Below are 13,262 nucleotides of genomic sequence, written 5' to 3'. Positions count from 1 at the left end.
GGTCTTATCCAAGAAGTTTTTGCCTACACCACTATTCTGCAGCATTTTCCCTAAGTTTTCCTCTAGTAATTTAATGGTTTCAAGTCTTAAGGTTAGATTCCTTATCCATTGTGAGTGGATTTTTGTGTAGGTTGTAAAGTAGGGGTCTTATTTCAAACTTCTGCATGTGGAGATCCATTTTCCCAACACTATTTGTTGAGGAGACTGTCCTTTGTACAAGGAGTTATTCTAGCACATTTGTCAAGGATTAGTTGGTTGTAGACATGTGGATTAGTTTTGTAGATATGTGGATTAGTTTTGTAGACAAGTAAATTAATATAATTTTTCTATTTTGTTCCATTGATCTGCATGTCTGTGTTTTTTTTTTTTGCCAGTATCAGCCTTTTTACTATAATAGCCTAGTAGCATATCTTGAAATCTGATATTGTGATGCCTCTGGATTTGTGTTTTTTGCATAAGATTGCTTTAGCTATTAATGATCTTTTGTGTTTCCATATGAAGCTTAGAATTGTTTTTTCTAGATGTCTGAAGAGTGTCCTTGGTATTTTGGTTGAGATTGCATTAAATCTTGTGAATTGCTTTGGGTAGTTTGAACATTTTGATGATATTAACTGTACCAATCCATGAACATGGAACATTTTTTCCATTCTTCTGTCTTCTATTTCTTTCATTAATGCTTTGTAATTTTCATTGTAAATATCACACTCTTAATTTATCCCAAAGTATTTACATTTTTTTGTAGCTAATACGAATAGACTGTTCTTATAAGTTCTTTCTCAGGCAGAACATTGTTGGTGGATAAGGATGCTACTGATTTTTGTGTGTTGATTTTTATATTCAGCAACTATGCTGAATTCTAAGTTCTAATAGTCTCTCTCTTTCTCTCTCTTTTAAAGATTTATTTATTTATTTGAAAGTCATAGTTACACAGAGAAGGAGAGGCAGAGAGAGAGAGAGGTCTTCCATCCTCTGGTTCATCCCCCAGTTGGCTGCAATGGTCGGGGCTGCGCTGATCCAAAGCCAGAAACCAGGAGCCTCCTCTCAATTACCCTCATGGGTGCAGGGGCCCAATGTCTTGAGCCATCTTCCACTGCTTTCCTAGGCCACAACAGAGAGCTAGGTGGGAAATAGAGCAGCCAGTACTTGAACCGGTGCCCATATGGGATGTCGGCACTGCAGGCTGTGGCTTTATCAGTTATGCCACAGCACCGGCCCCTCTAATAGTCTCTGTTTGGTTCCCCCATCTAAAGGATCATGCCATCTACAAACAGGGATAATTTTACTTCCTCTTTTCCAATTTGTATCCCCTAAATTTATTTTTCTTGCCTGATGACTCTGGCTAAGACTTTCAGAACCATATTGAATAGCAATTCTGAAAGTGGACATCCTTTTCTAGTTGCAGATCTTGGTGGAAATGCTTTTGTATTTTACCCATTCAGTATGATGCTGGCTGTGGTTTTGTCATATATTGCCTTAATTCAGTTCAGATATGTTTCTTATATACTCACATTTTAAAGATTTTTTTTAATTGTGAAAGGAAATTGTATTTTGTCAAATGCTTTCCCTACATATTGAAATAATCATATGGTTTTTTTTTTTTATTTATTTTACAGACAGAGTGGACAGTGAGAGAGAGACAGAGAGAAAGGTCTTCTTTTGCCGTTGGTTCACCCTCCAATGGCCGCCGCTGGCCAGCGCACCACGCTGATCCGATGGCAGGAGCCAGGTGCTAATCCTGGTCTCCCATGGGGTGCAGGGCCCAAGGACTTGGGCCATCCTCCACTGCACTCCCTAGCCACAGCAGAGAGCTGGCCTGGAAGAGGGGCAACCGGGACAGGATCGGTGCCCTGACCGGGACTAGAACCTGGTGTGCCGGCGCGGTAAGGCGGAGGATTAGCCTAGTGAGCTGCGGTGCCGGCCAATCATATGGTTTTTATCACTCATTTTGTTGATGTGATGTACCTTGTTTTGTGATCCCTGTATCTCTAGGATAAATTCTATTTGGTCCGGGTAGGTGGTCTTTTTGATGTATTATTGGATTCAATTTACTAGTATTTTCTCGACAATTTCTGTGTTCATCAGGGATATCAGTCTATGGTTCTCTTACTCTTTTTGTTGTATATTTCTCTGTTTTTGGAATTGAGATAATTGTGACCTCATAGAAAAAGTTTGAAAGATTCATTCTCTTTCAATTGTTTTGAATAGTTTAAGAAGAATTGGGATTAGTTCTTCCTTGAAAGTTTGGTAGAATTCAGTCTTGGGCTTTTCTTTGTTGAGAGGCTCTTTATTACTGATCTCAATCTCAGTCTTGGTCATTGGATTTTTTAGGTTTCTTATGTCTTTCTGTCTCAATTTTGATAAGTTGTGTGTCCAGATTATATCCATTTCTTCTGGATTCTCCAATTCATTGACATATAGCAATTTGTACCAATTCCTAATGATTCTTTGTAGTTCCATAGTATCAGTTGTAATACTACCTTTTTTATCTCTGATTTTATTAAATTGAGTCTTTCCCTTATTTTTTTTTTTGGTCAGTTTGGCCAATTATTTATCCATTTTATTTATCTTTTTGAAAGACCAGCTCTTCATTTAACTGATCTTTTGTAATTTTTTATAATTTCTATTTTGTTAATTTCTTTAATTTTTATTTTTTTCCCTTTTGCTGATCTCTGCATATGGCTTGCGCTTATTTTTCTAGGCCCTTTAAATGCATTGTTATGTCATTTGATTTTTACCATTCCAATTTCTTGATATAGGCACTTATTACTATAAACATTCCCCTTAACACTGATGTTATATGCCATAAGTTTTGATATGTTGTGTTTTCATCTTCATTCATTCCAGGAATTTTTTGAAACTTCAAAGACCCATTGTTATTCAAGATCATGTTACTCAATCTCCATGTGCTTGTATTAGAGTTTCTTTTGTTAATTTCTGGGATCATTCCATTGTAGTCAGAAAAGGTATGTTATGATTTCATTTTTTAAAATTTGTTGAGACTTGCTTCATGGCCTAGTGTGTGGTCTATCTTAAAGAATGTTCCATGCACTGATGCAAAGAATATGTATTTGGCAACTATGAGATGGAATGTGCTGTAGTTATCAACTAAGTCCACTTGTTCTGTAGCATAGATTAGCTCTGTTATTTATTGATTTGTTTGCTTGATCTGTCCATTGATGAAAATGTAGTATTAAAGTCCCCCATTATTATTGTACTGGAGCTTATGTCTCCATTTATATCCATTAATATGTGTGTTATAAAACTGGGTGCCCTAGCATTGGGTGCACATACATTTACTATAGTTACATCTTCTTGTTTAATTGATTCCTCAATCAGTACATGATGACCTTCTTTGGCTCTTTTTAACCATTTTGTCTTAAATTCTATATTGTCTAATATGAATACACCTACACCTGCTTGCGTTTGATTTCCATTTGTATGGAATATCTTTTCCATTCTTTCACTTTCAGTGTCTGTATCTTTGAAGTGTTTCTTTAGGCAGCATATAAATGGATCTTCTATTATACATTCAGCCAGTCTGTATTAATTGGATAGTTTACTCCATTACATTCCAGGTTAATATTGACAAATAATGAATGGATCCTGCCATTTTTCTGTGAATATTCCTATTGTTTGTTTTAAATCTCCTTTGCTCTTTTACTGGAGGTTTTTTGCCCTCACATTCTTTTATGATGCTGATTATCTACTATGTTTTTGTGTGTAGTACATCCTTAAATATCTTTTGTAAGACTGGGTGATGAGGGTTCTTTCAAATCTTACTTATCACCTTCACTTATACATGAGAACTTTTGTTGGGTAAAGTATTCTGGTCTGGTATGTTTTTTCTTCTATTAGTACTTGGACTGTATCTCTCCATTCTTGCCTGGCCTATACTATTTCTGTTGAGAAATTATCAATCTGATTAGATTCATTTAGAGGTGATCTGGCATTTCTGTTTTGCGAATTTTAGAAGATTCTTTTTATGTTTTACTTTTGAAACTTTGAATATAATTTGCTGTGGATAGGATCTTTTCTGATGAAGCCTGTTTTAGGTTCTATGCACTTCCTGTAATTAGATATCCATATATTTCCAAAGAAGGGAATATTTTTGCTATTATTTTACTGGATAGGTTTTCTAAATCATTTTTCCCCATATCTTTAGGAATTCATATACAACTTGTATGTTTGATAATTTGATGGTATGCCATAGATCCCAAACACTGTTTATGGTCTTTTTAATTTCTTATTTTTCTTCCTCCTCCTCCTCCTCACCATTCCCTTACCCTCCCTTCTCCCTCTCTCTCATCCTCCTCTTTTTTTTTTTTTTTGTCTGACAGATATTTCAAAAGACCTGTCTTGTAGATCTTCTTACTTTGGACTCACCAAGTCTTCTATTGTTAAGGCTTCCCACTATGGTTTTTTAAATTTTTTTTATTATTAAACTTTTATTTAATGAATACAAATTTCCAAAGTACAGCTTATGGGTTACAATGGCTTCCCCCTCCCAAAACTTCCCTCCCACCCACAACCCTCCCCTTTCCCGCTCCCTCTCCCCTTCCAATCACATCATGATTCATTTTCAATTCTCTTTATATACAGAAGATCAGTTTAGTATGTATTAGGTAACGATTTCAACAGTTTTCCCCCACATAGCAACACAAAGTGAAAAAAAATACTGTTGGAGTACTAGTTATAGCATTAAATAAGAGTGTACAGCACATTAAAGATAGAGATCCTACATAATATTTTTTTAAAAACATTAATTAATTTTCTATGCCTTTTCCAATTTAACACCAGGTTGGTTTTTTTTTTTTTCATTTCCAATTATCTTTATATACAGAAGATCAATTCAGTATATAATTAGTAAAGATCTCATCAGTTTGTACCCACGCAGAAATTTTTTATTTGACTTACGGAATGCTTCATCTTTAATATTTCTGTTCTTTGCAGAATTTCTTGTCCATGTCATGTACTGATTTTCTTATTTCCTTTAAATATTTCTCTGTGATTTTGTGTAACCTTACAATCATTCCTTCAAATTCTTTTTCAGGTGTTTCAACAACATCCCTTCTTCACAGTCCAATCTTAATGTATTATTGCGTCCATCTGGGAAGTCCTAGTGCCTTCCTTGTTCAAGTTTCATGTGTTTCTACATTGATTTTATCACATTTTGGGGATCTCTTATTATTATCTCCTTGGAAGATTTATTTTAAAGCTTTATTTTTATTTATTTGAAAAGCAGAGTTAGAAAAGGGGAGATCAAGCTCCTCCATTTGCTGGTTCACTACTCAAATGGTCGCAATATCCGGGGCTTGGCTGGGCTGGAGCCAGGAGCCTCACACAGGTCTCCCACTTGGTGCTTGGGTCATCTGCTTCTGCTTTCCCAGGCACATTTGCAGGGAGGTGGATAAGAAGTGGAACATCCAGGACTTGAATAGGCACCCATATGTATTACAGCATCGTGGGCAGTGGCTTGACCCATTATGGCAGAACACTGGCCCCAGATTGTCTTTTGATTATTTATTTATTTATTTATTTTGGAATGAAGGTTGGGCTCAGTGTAGCACTTAAGGCTTACAGTTGAGTTCCAAGGTGTGTGCTTCTTGGTGCCATGGAGTTCACTCCACCATTTGTGGGTGGGTCAAGACTGCAAAGGGAGACCTAAGATCCACATAGAGGAGTACTTCTGGCTATAGTCAGTGGTGGGAGGGAATGTTGGAGCAGGCTAGTATGTTCACATTCCCAGTCCTTCTCTGTGCCAATGTGAAGCAACTGATTCAGAGCCTAAAGTGAGAGCATGGTGACAGTGCCCCTAACCCACCCAGGCACATGTGTTGTCCAGAGCAGAGTCCCATTCCGCAATATGTCCCCTACCCCTTTGCAAGTCTCTCTAATCAGTCTGGGTGGATGCACAGGAACCTAGCTGCGACCCACGGCCCTTTCAAATTTGTGGCCTATGACCATAGCTCCCATAGTCACGGGATCCAAAGGATCTGCTTTCCATCCTGCAAGCTGCCCAGACCTGGCTCCAGTGGCTTCTGGCATCAGCAGGACTGCCTGATATGCTCTAGTCAGGACAGAGCTCAGCTGTAACTGCACCACAGCAAGCTGAGGCTGGTACTTTGATGGGGTGGAAGGGATGAAGGCAATGTAGCCTCCCTTCATAGAGCAAACTAGTTGCCCAGATCCCTGCCATTTCCCCAGGCTGCTCTCAAAGCTGGTGGAAATTGTGGAATTCTTCCTCAGAAAGCTGCCAGTGGCAGGGGCCACAGCAGCTGCTTCTCAATTTACCCAGCCAAAACGTCACTTCGTGTCTTTAGCTGGCTGTGTAGATGTGAGAGTGGCTGCCGGTGAATTTATATACTGTTTAAAGGGTATATTAACGACTTCACAACAATATAATCTACTGTTAACACTTCAAATATAAGAAAATTAATAGATTGTTTTCTTTTTTTTCTAGGAAATATAAAAGACATCATAATCCTGTATGAAGAAGATGCAGAGGAATGGGCTCTGTACTTGAGGGAAGTTTTCTCGCATGTTGTAAAAACAGAAGCAATCCTCTTATATCGTTTGGAGAGTTTCTCCCTTTGGCATTTGGAATTAATGAGCTTAAATTCTTACAAATGTAAACTTTTGATATTATCAAACAGCCTGCTTAAAGACCTAACCCCAAAGAAATGTCAGTTTCTGGAAAAGGTACTTCATTCTCCTGAAAGTGTAGTGACTCTGCTTTGTGGAGTGAAGACTTCAGATCAGCTCTATAAATTATTAAATATCTCTGGAAGCAGGTGGGAGATCTCAACTGCACAGGAGCCTGAAGACTACATCTCTGTGATCGAGAGTGTCCTATTCAGAGGTAGTGTTGCACATTTTCTCTTTTTTAAAGCAATGGAAATTTGATATTAGGATAAAAGAGAGAAATGAAAGCCAATTCTATTTAACAGTATGTTGTACTTTTCACAAAATGCATTAGTGTTCTTACATTTTAGCTTGATGCCAGTCAAGGCTTCTCACTTGTTCTGAAAATGGTTTATAAAGATATTTCTTTGGGAAGACTGATGAGACCATGGTGGAGCTAGTATGGTATACTTTCCCAAATTCCAGGTTGATACTGGAAGCTGGATTCTTATTTAACTGATGAGGCTTGAGATTCTACCCTATAATTATTACCAGTCAGAAGGAGTTCAAAGTTACAATTATAGAGTGTCAGTTGTGCTGATAACTGTATGATATCTATTATTAGGGGATGAAATACTGTCATTTTTATTCATTTTAATTAGCAACTTTAATTTTAAGCATATAATCATTATGCAAAAAGCAGAATGCAAGGTTCCATTTATTAGAGTCCCATATACTAATCAAAACTCCGACATGTACAATTGTTGAAGCTTCTCTCTAATGCACTTCTATTTTGTATATATGCAGGGAGTGTTGTGGTCAGCCCCTTGCCTGGTTTTCTCAACCTGTACTTTGCCTTCAGCTCTGTCTTCAGCTAGGAAAGAGATGGCCCAATTATTTATATAGGCCATGTTAATTACTAAAAATTAGCTCAATTTCTTGGAGCATGTGTCTGAGTTCTACAGTTCCTTGGTGAGAGGAATGATTCCTTTGATTATGGTTGTCCAACCTATACACTGTTCTGTCCTATGGCTTTCTCATGGTCCTGGCTTCTACTCTAAAATAAATAAATAAGCAGATGGAAATAAATAAGCAGATGGAAAATATCTCCCTCCCCTTCCCTCCCTCCCTGCCCCCGCCCTCCCTCCCTTTCCTCCCCCCTCCCTCTCCTTTCCCCTCCCTCCCCTACCTCCCTCTCTCCTTCCCTCCCTCTGGCTCCTCCCCTACACTCACCTGTGCCTTCTCCTTTCTTCCTAACCCCCTGGCTCTCTGACTTTCAATTAAATGAAATTAAGTAAATAAAATCTTTAAATAAACAAATCCAGGGAAACATACCAATTCCAAATAATTTGCTGGAAATTCCTCTCACTACACTTGAAGGAGTTAATATCCCTCAATCTTCATTTATGGGAAAGCAACTCTCTTTTAAAATAAACCTCTTCTTATATTCTAGTATTGCAATTCTTCAAATTCAGTACTTCAAAAAATTATTTGTTGCAGAACTAGAGAGAGCAAGAAAGAGAGAGTGAGAGATTGATTCTCATCTGGATTATTTTGCCTGGAGAGATGTTTTCTTTTTTTTTTTTTAATATTTTCCCCAAAATACAGATTTAAGTTTTCTTTAATTTCATTAAAAAACTTCAGTCTTAAATCCAAATATTTTCTCTATCCTAATAATATGACTTTATGTTTCAGAGATTTTTTTAAATATGTATTTTGTCTTTCTTTTGTCTGTGATGTATTCCACCATTTCTCTCTAATCTCTTTGGAGTCTATTAACAACTAACTTAGTTTGTATTTTTCACTTCAGCCCACGCTACTTTCTCATATTTTTAGTGGTTTCTCTTCCTCTGTATTACTTGTAATTACTCTTTCATTCTTATACTAGTTTTGCTTTTTTCCATTACACTTTTTTACCTTATACTTTTCTGGTTGAGCACTTGAGCTGATATTTCCACTCTTATTCTTGTTTGGCGCACTTCTCCCTTCCACCTTGCATTTCTCCATTTTACAGTTGCTTCAAAAACATGATTGCTCTTCATTACATTTGGAAATCCATGCTGGAATGTTTGGTTATGAGGTTTGACATCCTTTATGGCAGTATGTTTTTTAGCTTGTGGTCTCCGGGTACCTCGGTCTTTCCCAACCACCAGCATGCTATCTTTATGTACACCCTTTGCTGGTTCAGTTTTTCTTTTTTGTCACAGAGTAAAGTGAATGGGGCGGGGTGGGGGGTGAGCTAGCCAATGAAGATGGAAATGTGTATTTTGTTTTTGGTTCTATTTTTTTCTGTTTTGTTATTACTATTTTAGAATAAAAGACCTCTCTGCTTTTACAGATACAGACTGATTTCTGTCATTTTTCTTTTTCTGTATAGTTCCACTTTTAGCCTCACTGTATCTTTGGAACCAGACTTCTTCCACAGATGCTTCTACCTGAAGCTGTTACATCATGTCTAAAATTAGAACAAAGCAGGTACCCCAGCCTTCGAGAACACTGTGTCTGTACTGTTTGATAGGCAGCTTCTAGATTATTTCTTCAAAGTTTCTTTTCTGTTTCCTCTGGCAATCCCTGTGTTAAGTCATCACTGTTTTGTGAACCAGTTCATTAAAATTTGGGGGATCTAGCATTTTATTGTTTCCTATTTTCATTAGATAGGGCTGTTGCATAATTGTTTCTCGCTCTCTATGTCTTGGGATGATTTCCAGGAATAAAAAGGGAAAACATAGCACTGGAAACATCAAGTTTCTTATTTATTTATTTTTTTTTTTGCATTCTTGAGTTGTAGTCAACTTTTCTTGGTTAAAACAATTGGAAAATGATGAAAAAAATCACAAAAAGTACTTATAAGTAAATGTGTACTACTTCTCTGCCATTATAGAGGTTTGCAGCAGATTCATTCCAAATTTTGGAGAGTCCTCACATTCATAATTTCTACTTCCTCAGAAAAATTTTAATTTCTTGGCCACTTAAATCATGATAGCATTGTTATGTTGTTTAAAAGTTGGTTCGTTTTATTATGAGTACATTAGGTGCCTGTGAAAGTGGTATTCTGTGCTGTATTTTGTTTTTTGTCTAATTTTATTGTTACTGCCCCTTTTCTATATTATATTCCATATAGAAATTATACAAATTATAAACTTATTATTTAGTAACAATAATTAATAGAAATGCAAAAAAAGACATGAAAATAAACATTCTAATATATTAAAATCAGACAAAAATCAGGAATTCTATAAAATAATGAAAGAGAAAGATATTTTATAATTAATCAAAGCTCCAGTGAAAAGTTTTCAATATTGAAAATGTTAAAGAAAAGAGAGTAATTTATGTTCTTTTTAACTTATTTTTATTTTTTTTTATTTGACAAGAGCTAGACAGTGAAAGAGAGAGAAAGATCTTCCATCTGCTCGTTCACCCCCCAAATGGCTGCTATGGCCAGAGCTACACTGATTGAAGCCAGGAGCCAGGTGCTTCTCCTGGTTTCCCATGCGGGTGCAGGTGCCCGAGCACTTGGGCCATCCTCCACTGCTTTCCTGGGCCACAGCAGAGAGCTGGACTGGAAGAGGAGCAACTGGGACTAGAATCAGGCACTCATATGGGATAACAGTGCTGCAGGCGAGGGTTAACCAAGTGAGCCACAGCACCGGCCCCAGTAGTTCATATTTTATCTGAGCATTTTATTTCATGTTAAGGAATTAAGAAAACTAAATTTCCTTTATCCTTTTCAAAATGTTTATTTATTTATTTGAAAGACAAAGTTATAGTGGCAGAGAGAGAGAGTGAGAGAGAAAGAGAGATTGACCTCCCATCGACTGGTTTCACTCCCCAAATGGCCACAAAAGTCTTAGTTGGGCCAATCTGAAACCAGAAGCCAGGAGCTTCTTCCAGGTCTCCCATGTGGGTGCAAGGGCCCAAGGACTTAGGCCATCTTCTACTGTTTTCAGGGGCCATAGCAGAGAGTTGGATTGGAAGTGGAGCAGCTGGGACTCAAACCTGCAGTCAAATGGGATGCTGAGACCGCAGATAGTGGCTTTACCCACTAAGCCACAGCACTGACACCTCCTGTCTTCTGAATTCTAGTTGGGGATAGTAACAAACCATGTTTCCGTCTTTCTGTGTGCTTTATAACCACTTTGACATCATGCCTGCCTTTATCCTTCTATTTCTTTGGTCATTTTTGGTCATTTACCCAATTTTCTCCTCCTGTCTTCCTACATTATAGATTTAATACAGTATTATTTAAATATAATATGAATAACCTAATTATACTTTTTATCTTTCATTAAGATTCATTTTAAATTATTTAATTATACAGAAAATCAACTTAGTATATAGTAAGTAAAGATTTCAACAGTTTGCACCCACACAGAAACACAAAGTATAAAGTACTGTTTGAAGACTAGTTTTACTGTTAATTCTCATTGTACAACACATTAAGGACAGAGATCCTACATAGGGAATAAGTACACAGTGACTCCCGTTGTTGATTTAACAATTGACACTCTTATTTATGACGTCAGTAATCACCTGAGGCTCTTGTCATGAGCTGCCGAGGCTATAGAAGCCTCTAGAGTTCATAAACTCTGACCTTATTTAGACAAGGTCATAGTCAAAGTGGAAGTTCTCTCCTTCCTTCAGAGAAAGTTACCTCCTTCTTTGATGGCCCCTTCTTTCCACTGGGATCTCATTCACAGATAATCTTTCATTTAGGTCATTTTGTTGCCACAGTGTCTTGGCTTTCCATGCTTGAGAAACTCTCATGGGCTTTTTAGCCAGATCTCAATGCCTTAAGGGCTGATTCTGAGGCCAGAGTGCTGTTTAGGGCATTTTGCCATTCTATGAGTCTGCTGTGTATCCCGCTTCCAATATTGGGTCATTCTCTCCTTTTTCATTCTATCATTTATTACTAACAGACACTGGTCTTATTTATTTGATCCATTTGACACTTAATCCTATCTTTATGATCAATTATGAATTTAAACTGATCACTTTAACTAGTAAGATGGCATTGGTACCTGCTGACTTAATGGGATTTGTAGTCCCATGGCACATTTCTAGCTTTACCTTTAGGGGTAAGTCCAAGTGATTGTGTGCTGAACTGTATATCTCCTCCCTCTCTTACTCCCACTCTTATTTTTAACATGGATAAATTTTCTCTTGGATTTAAACTCCTAAGAATAATTGTGTGTTAAAGAGTTCAACCAATGGTATTAATAGAACAAAACAATACTAAAAAGAATAAAATAGTAAGTTGTTCCTCAACAGTCAGGACAAGGGCTGATCAAGTCATTGTTTCTCATGGTGTCCATTTGGCTTCAACAGGTTTCCTTTTAGGTGCTTGGTTAGTTGTCACCCATCAGGGAGAACATTTGATATTTGCCCCATTGGGACTGGCTTATTAAACTCAGCATGATGTTTTGCAGATGCCTCCATTTTGTTGCAAATGACTCGATTTCATTTTTTTTTCTGCCACTGTGTACTTTTCTATAGAGTACATATTCCATAATTTCTTTATCCAGTCTTCTGTTGACGGGAATTTAGGTAGATTCCATTTCTTAGCTATTGTGAATTGAGATGCAGTAAACATTGAGGGGCAGATAGTTCTTTTATTTGCCAACTTAATTTCCTTTGGGTAAATTCCAAGGAGTGGGAGGGATGGATCATGTGGGAGGGCTATATTCAGGTTTCTGTGGAATCTCCAAACTGACTTCCATAGTGGCTTACCAGTTTGCATTCCCACCAACAGTGGGTTAGTGTGCCTTTTTCTCCACATGCTCACCAGCATCTGTTGTTAGTTGATTTCTCTGTGTAAGCCATTCTAACCCTGGTGAGGTGAAACCTCATTGTGGTTTTGATTTGCATTTCCCTGATGGCCAGTGATCCTGAACATTTTTTCATATGTTTCTTGGCCCTGTTTGGATTTCCTCTTTTGAAAAATGTCTATTGAGGTCCTTGGCCCATCTCTTAAGTGGGTTGTTTGTTTTGTTGTATGGAACTTCTTGATCTCTTTGTAGATTCTGGTTATTAATCCTTTATCAGTTGTGTAATTTGTAAATATTTTCCCCCATTATGTCAGTTACATCTCTACTTTCCTGACTGTTTCTTTTGCAGTAAAGAAACCTCTCAATTTGATGCAATCCCAATTGTTATTTTTGGCTTTGACGCCTGTGCCTTTGGGGTTTTTTACAAGAAGTCTTTGCCTTTGTCTATATCTTGCAGGGTTTTTCTGATGTTCTCTAATAATTTGATCGTGTTGTGTTATTAATTTAGATCATTAATCCATGTTGAGTGGATTTTTGTGTAAGGTGTAAAGTAGGAATCTTGCTTCATACTTCTGCTTGTGGAAATCCAGTTTCCCCAGCACCATGTGTTGAGGACTGTCCTTGCTCCAGGAATTGGTTTTAGCTCCTTGATCAAATATAAGTTGGCTGTAGATGTTTGGATTGATTTCTGGTGTTTCTATTCTGTTCCATTGGTTTATCCATCTGTTTCTGTGCCAGTATCATGCTGTTTTGTTTACAACTGCCTTGTAGTATGTCCTCAAATCTGGTATTGTGATGCCTCCGGCTTTGTTTTTGTTGTACATGATTACTTTATCTATTCGAGTTTTCCTGTGCCTCCATATGAATTTCAGCATA

The 13,262-nt window shown here is 37.3% G+C and overlaps 1 protein-coding gene across 1 annotated transcript in view; it reads left to right on the top strand.

Annotated features, from left to right (window-relative positions):
- Positions 1-2,094: 2,094 nt before the first annotated feature.
- BANK1 (B cell scaffold protein with ankyrin repeats 1) overlaps positions 2,095-13,262 on the top strand; it is a 313,671-nt gene continuing 302,503 nt past the window's right edge. Inside the window, exons 1-3 of the mRNA XM_062198907.1 lie at positions 2,095-2,117; positions 2,845-2,963; positions 6,461-6,859. Of these exons, the coding sequence (XP_062054891.1) occupies positions 2,095-2,117; positions 2,845-2,963; positions 6,461-6,859 (541 nt within the window). The remainder of the gene's footprint in view (positions 2,118-2,844; positions 2,964-6,460; positions 6,860-13,262) is intronic.

Source organism: Lepus europaeus, chromosome 8 (genome assembly GCF_033115175.1).
Source record: "Lepus europaeus isolate LE1 chromosome 8, mLepTim1.pri, whole genome shotgun sequence".
Classification (NCBI taxonomy): Eukaryota; Metazoa; Chordata; class Mammalia; order Lagomorpha; family Leporidae; genus Lepus; species Lepus europaeus.
This window is presented reverse-complemented; position numbering and strand designations above follow the sequence as displayed.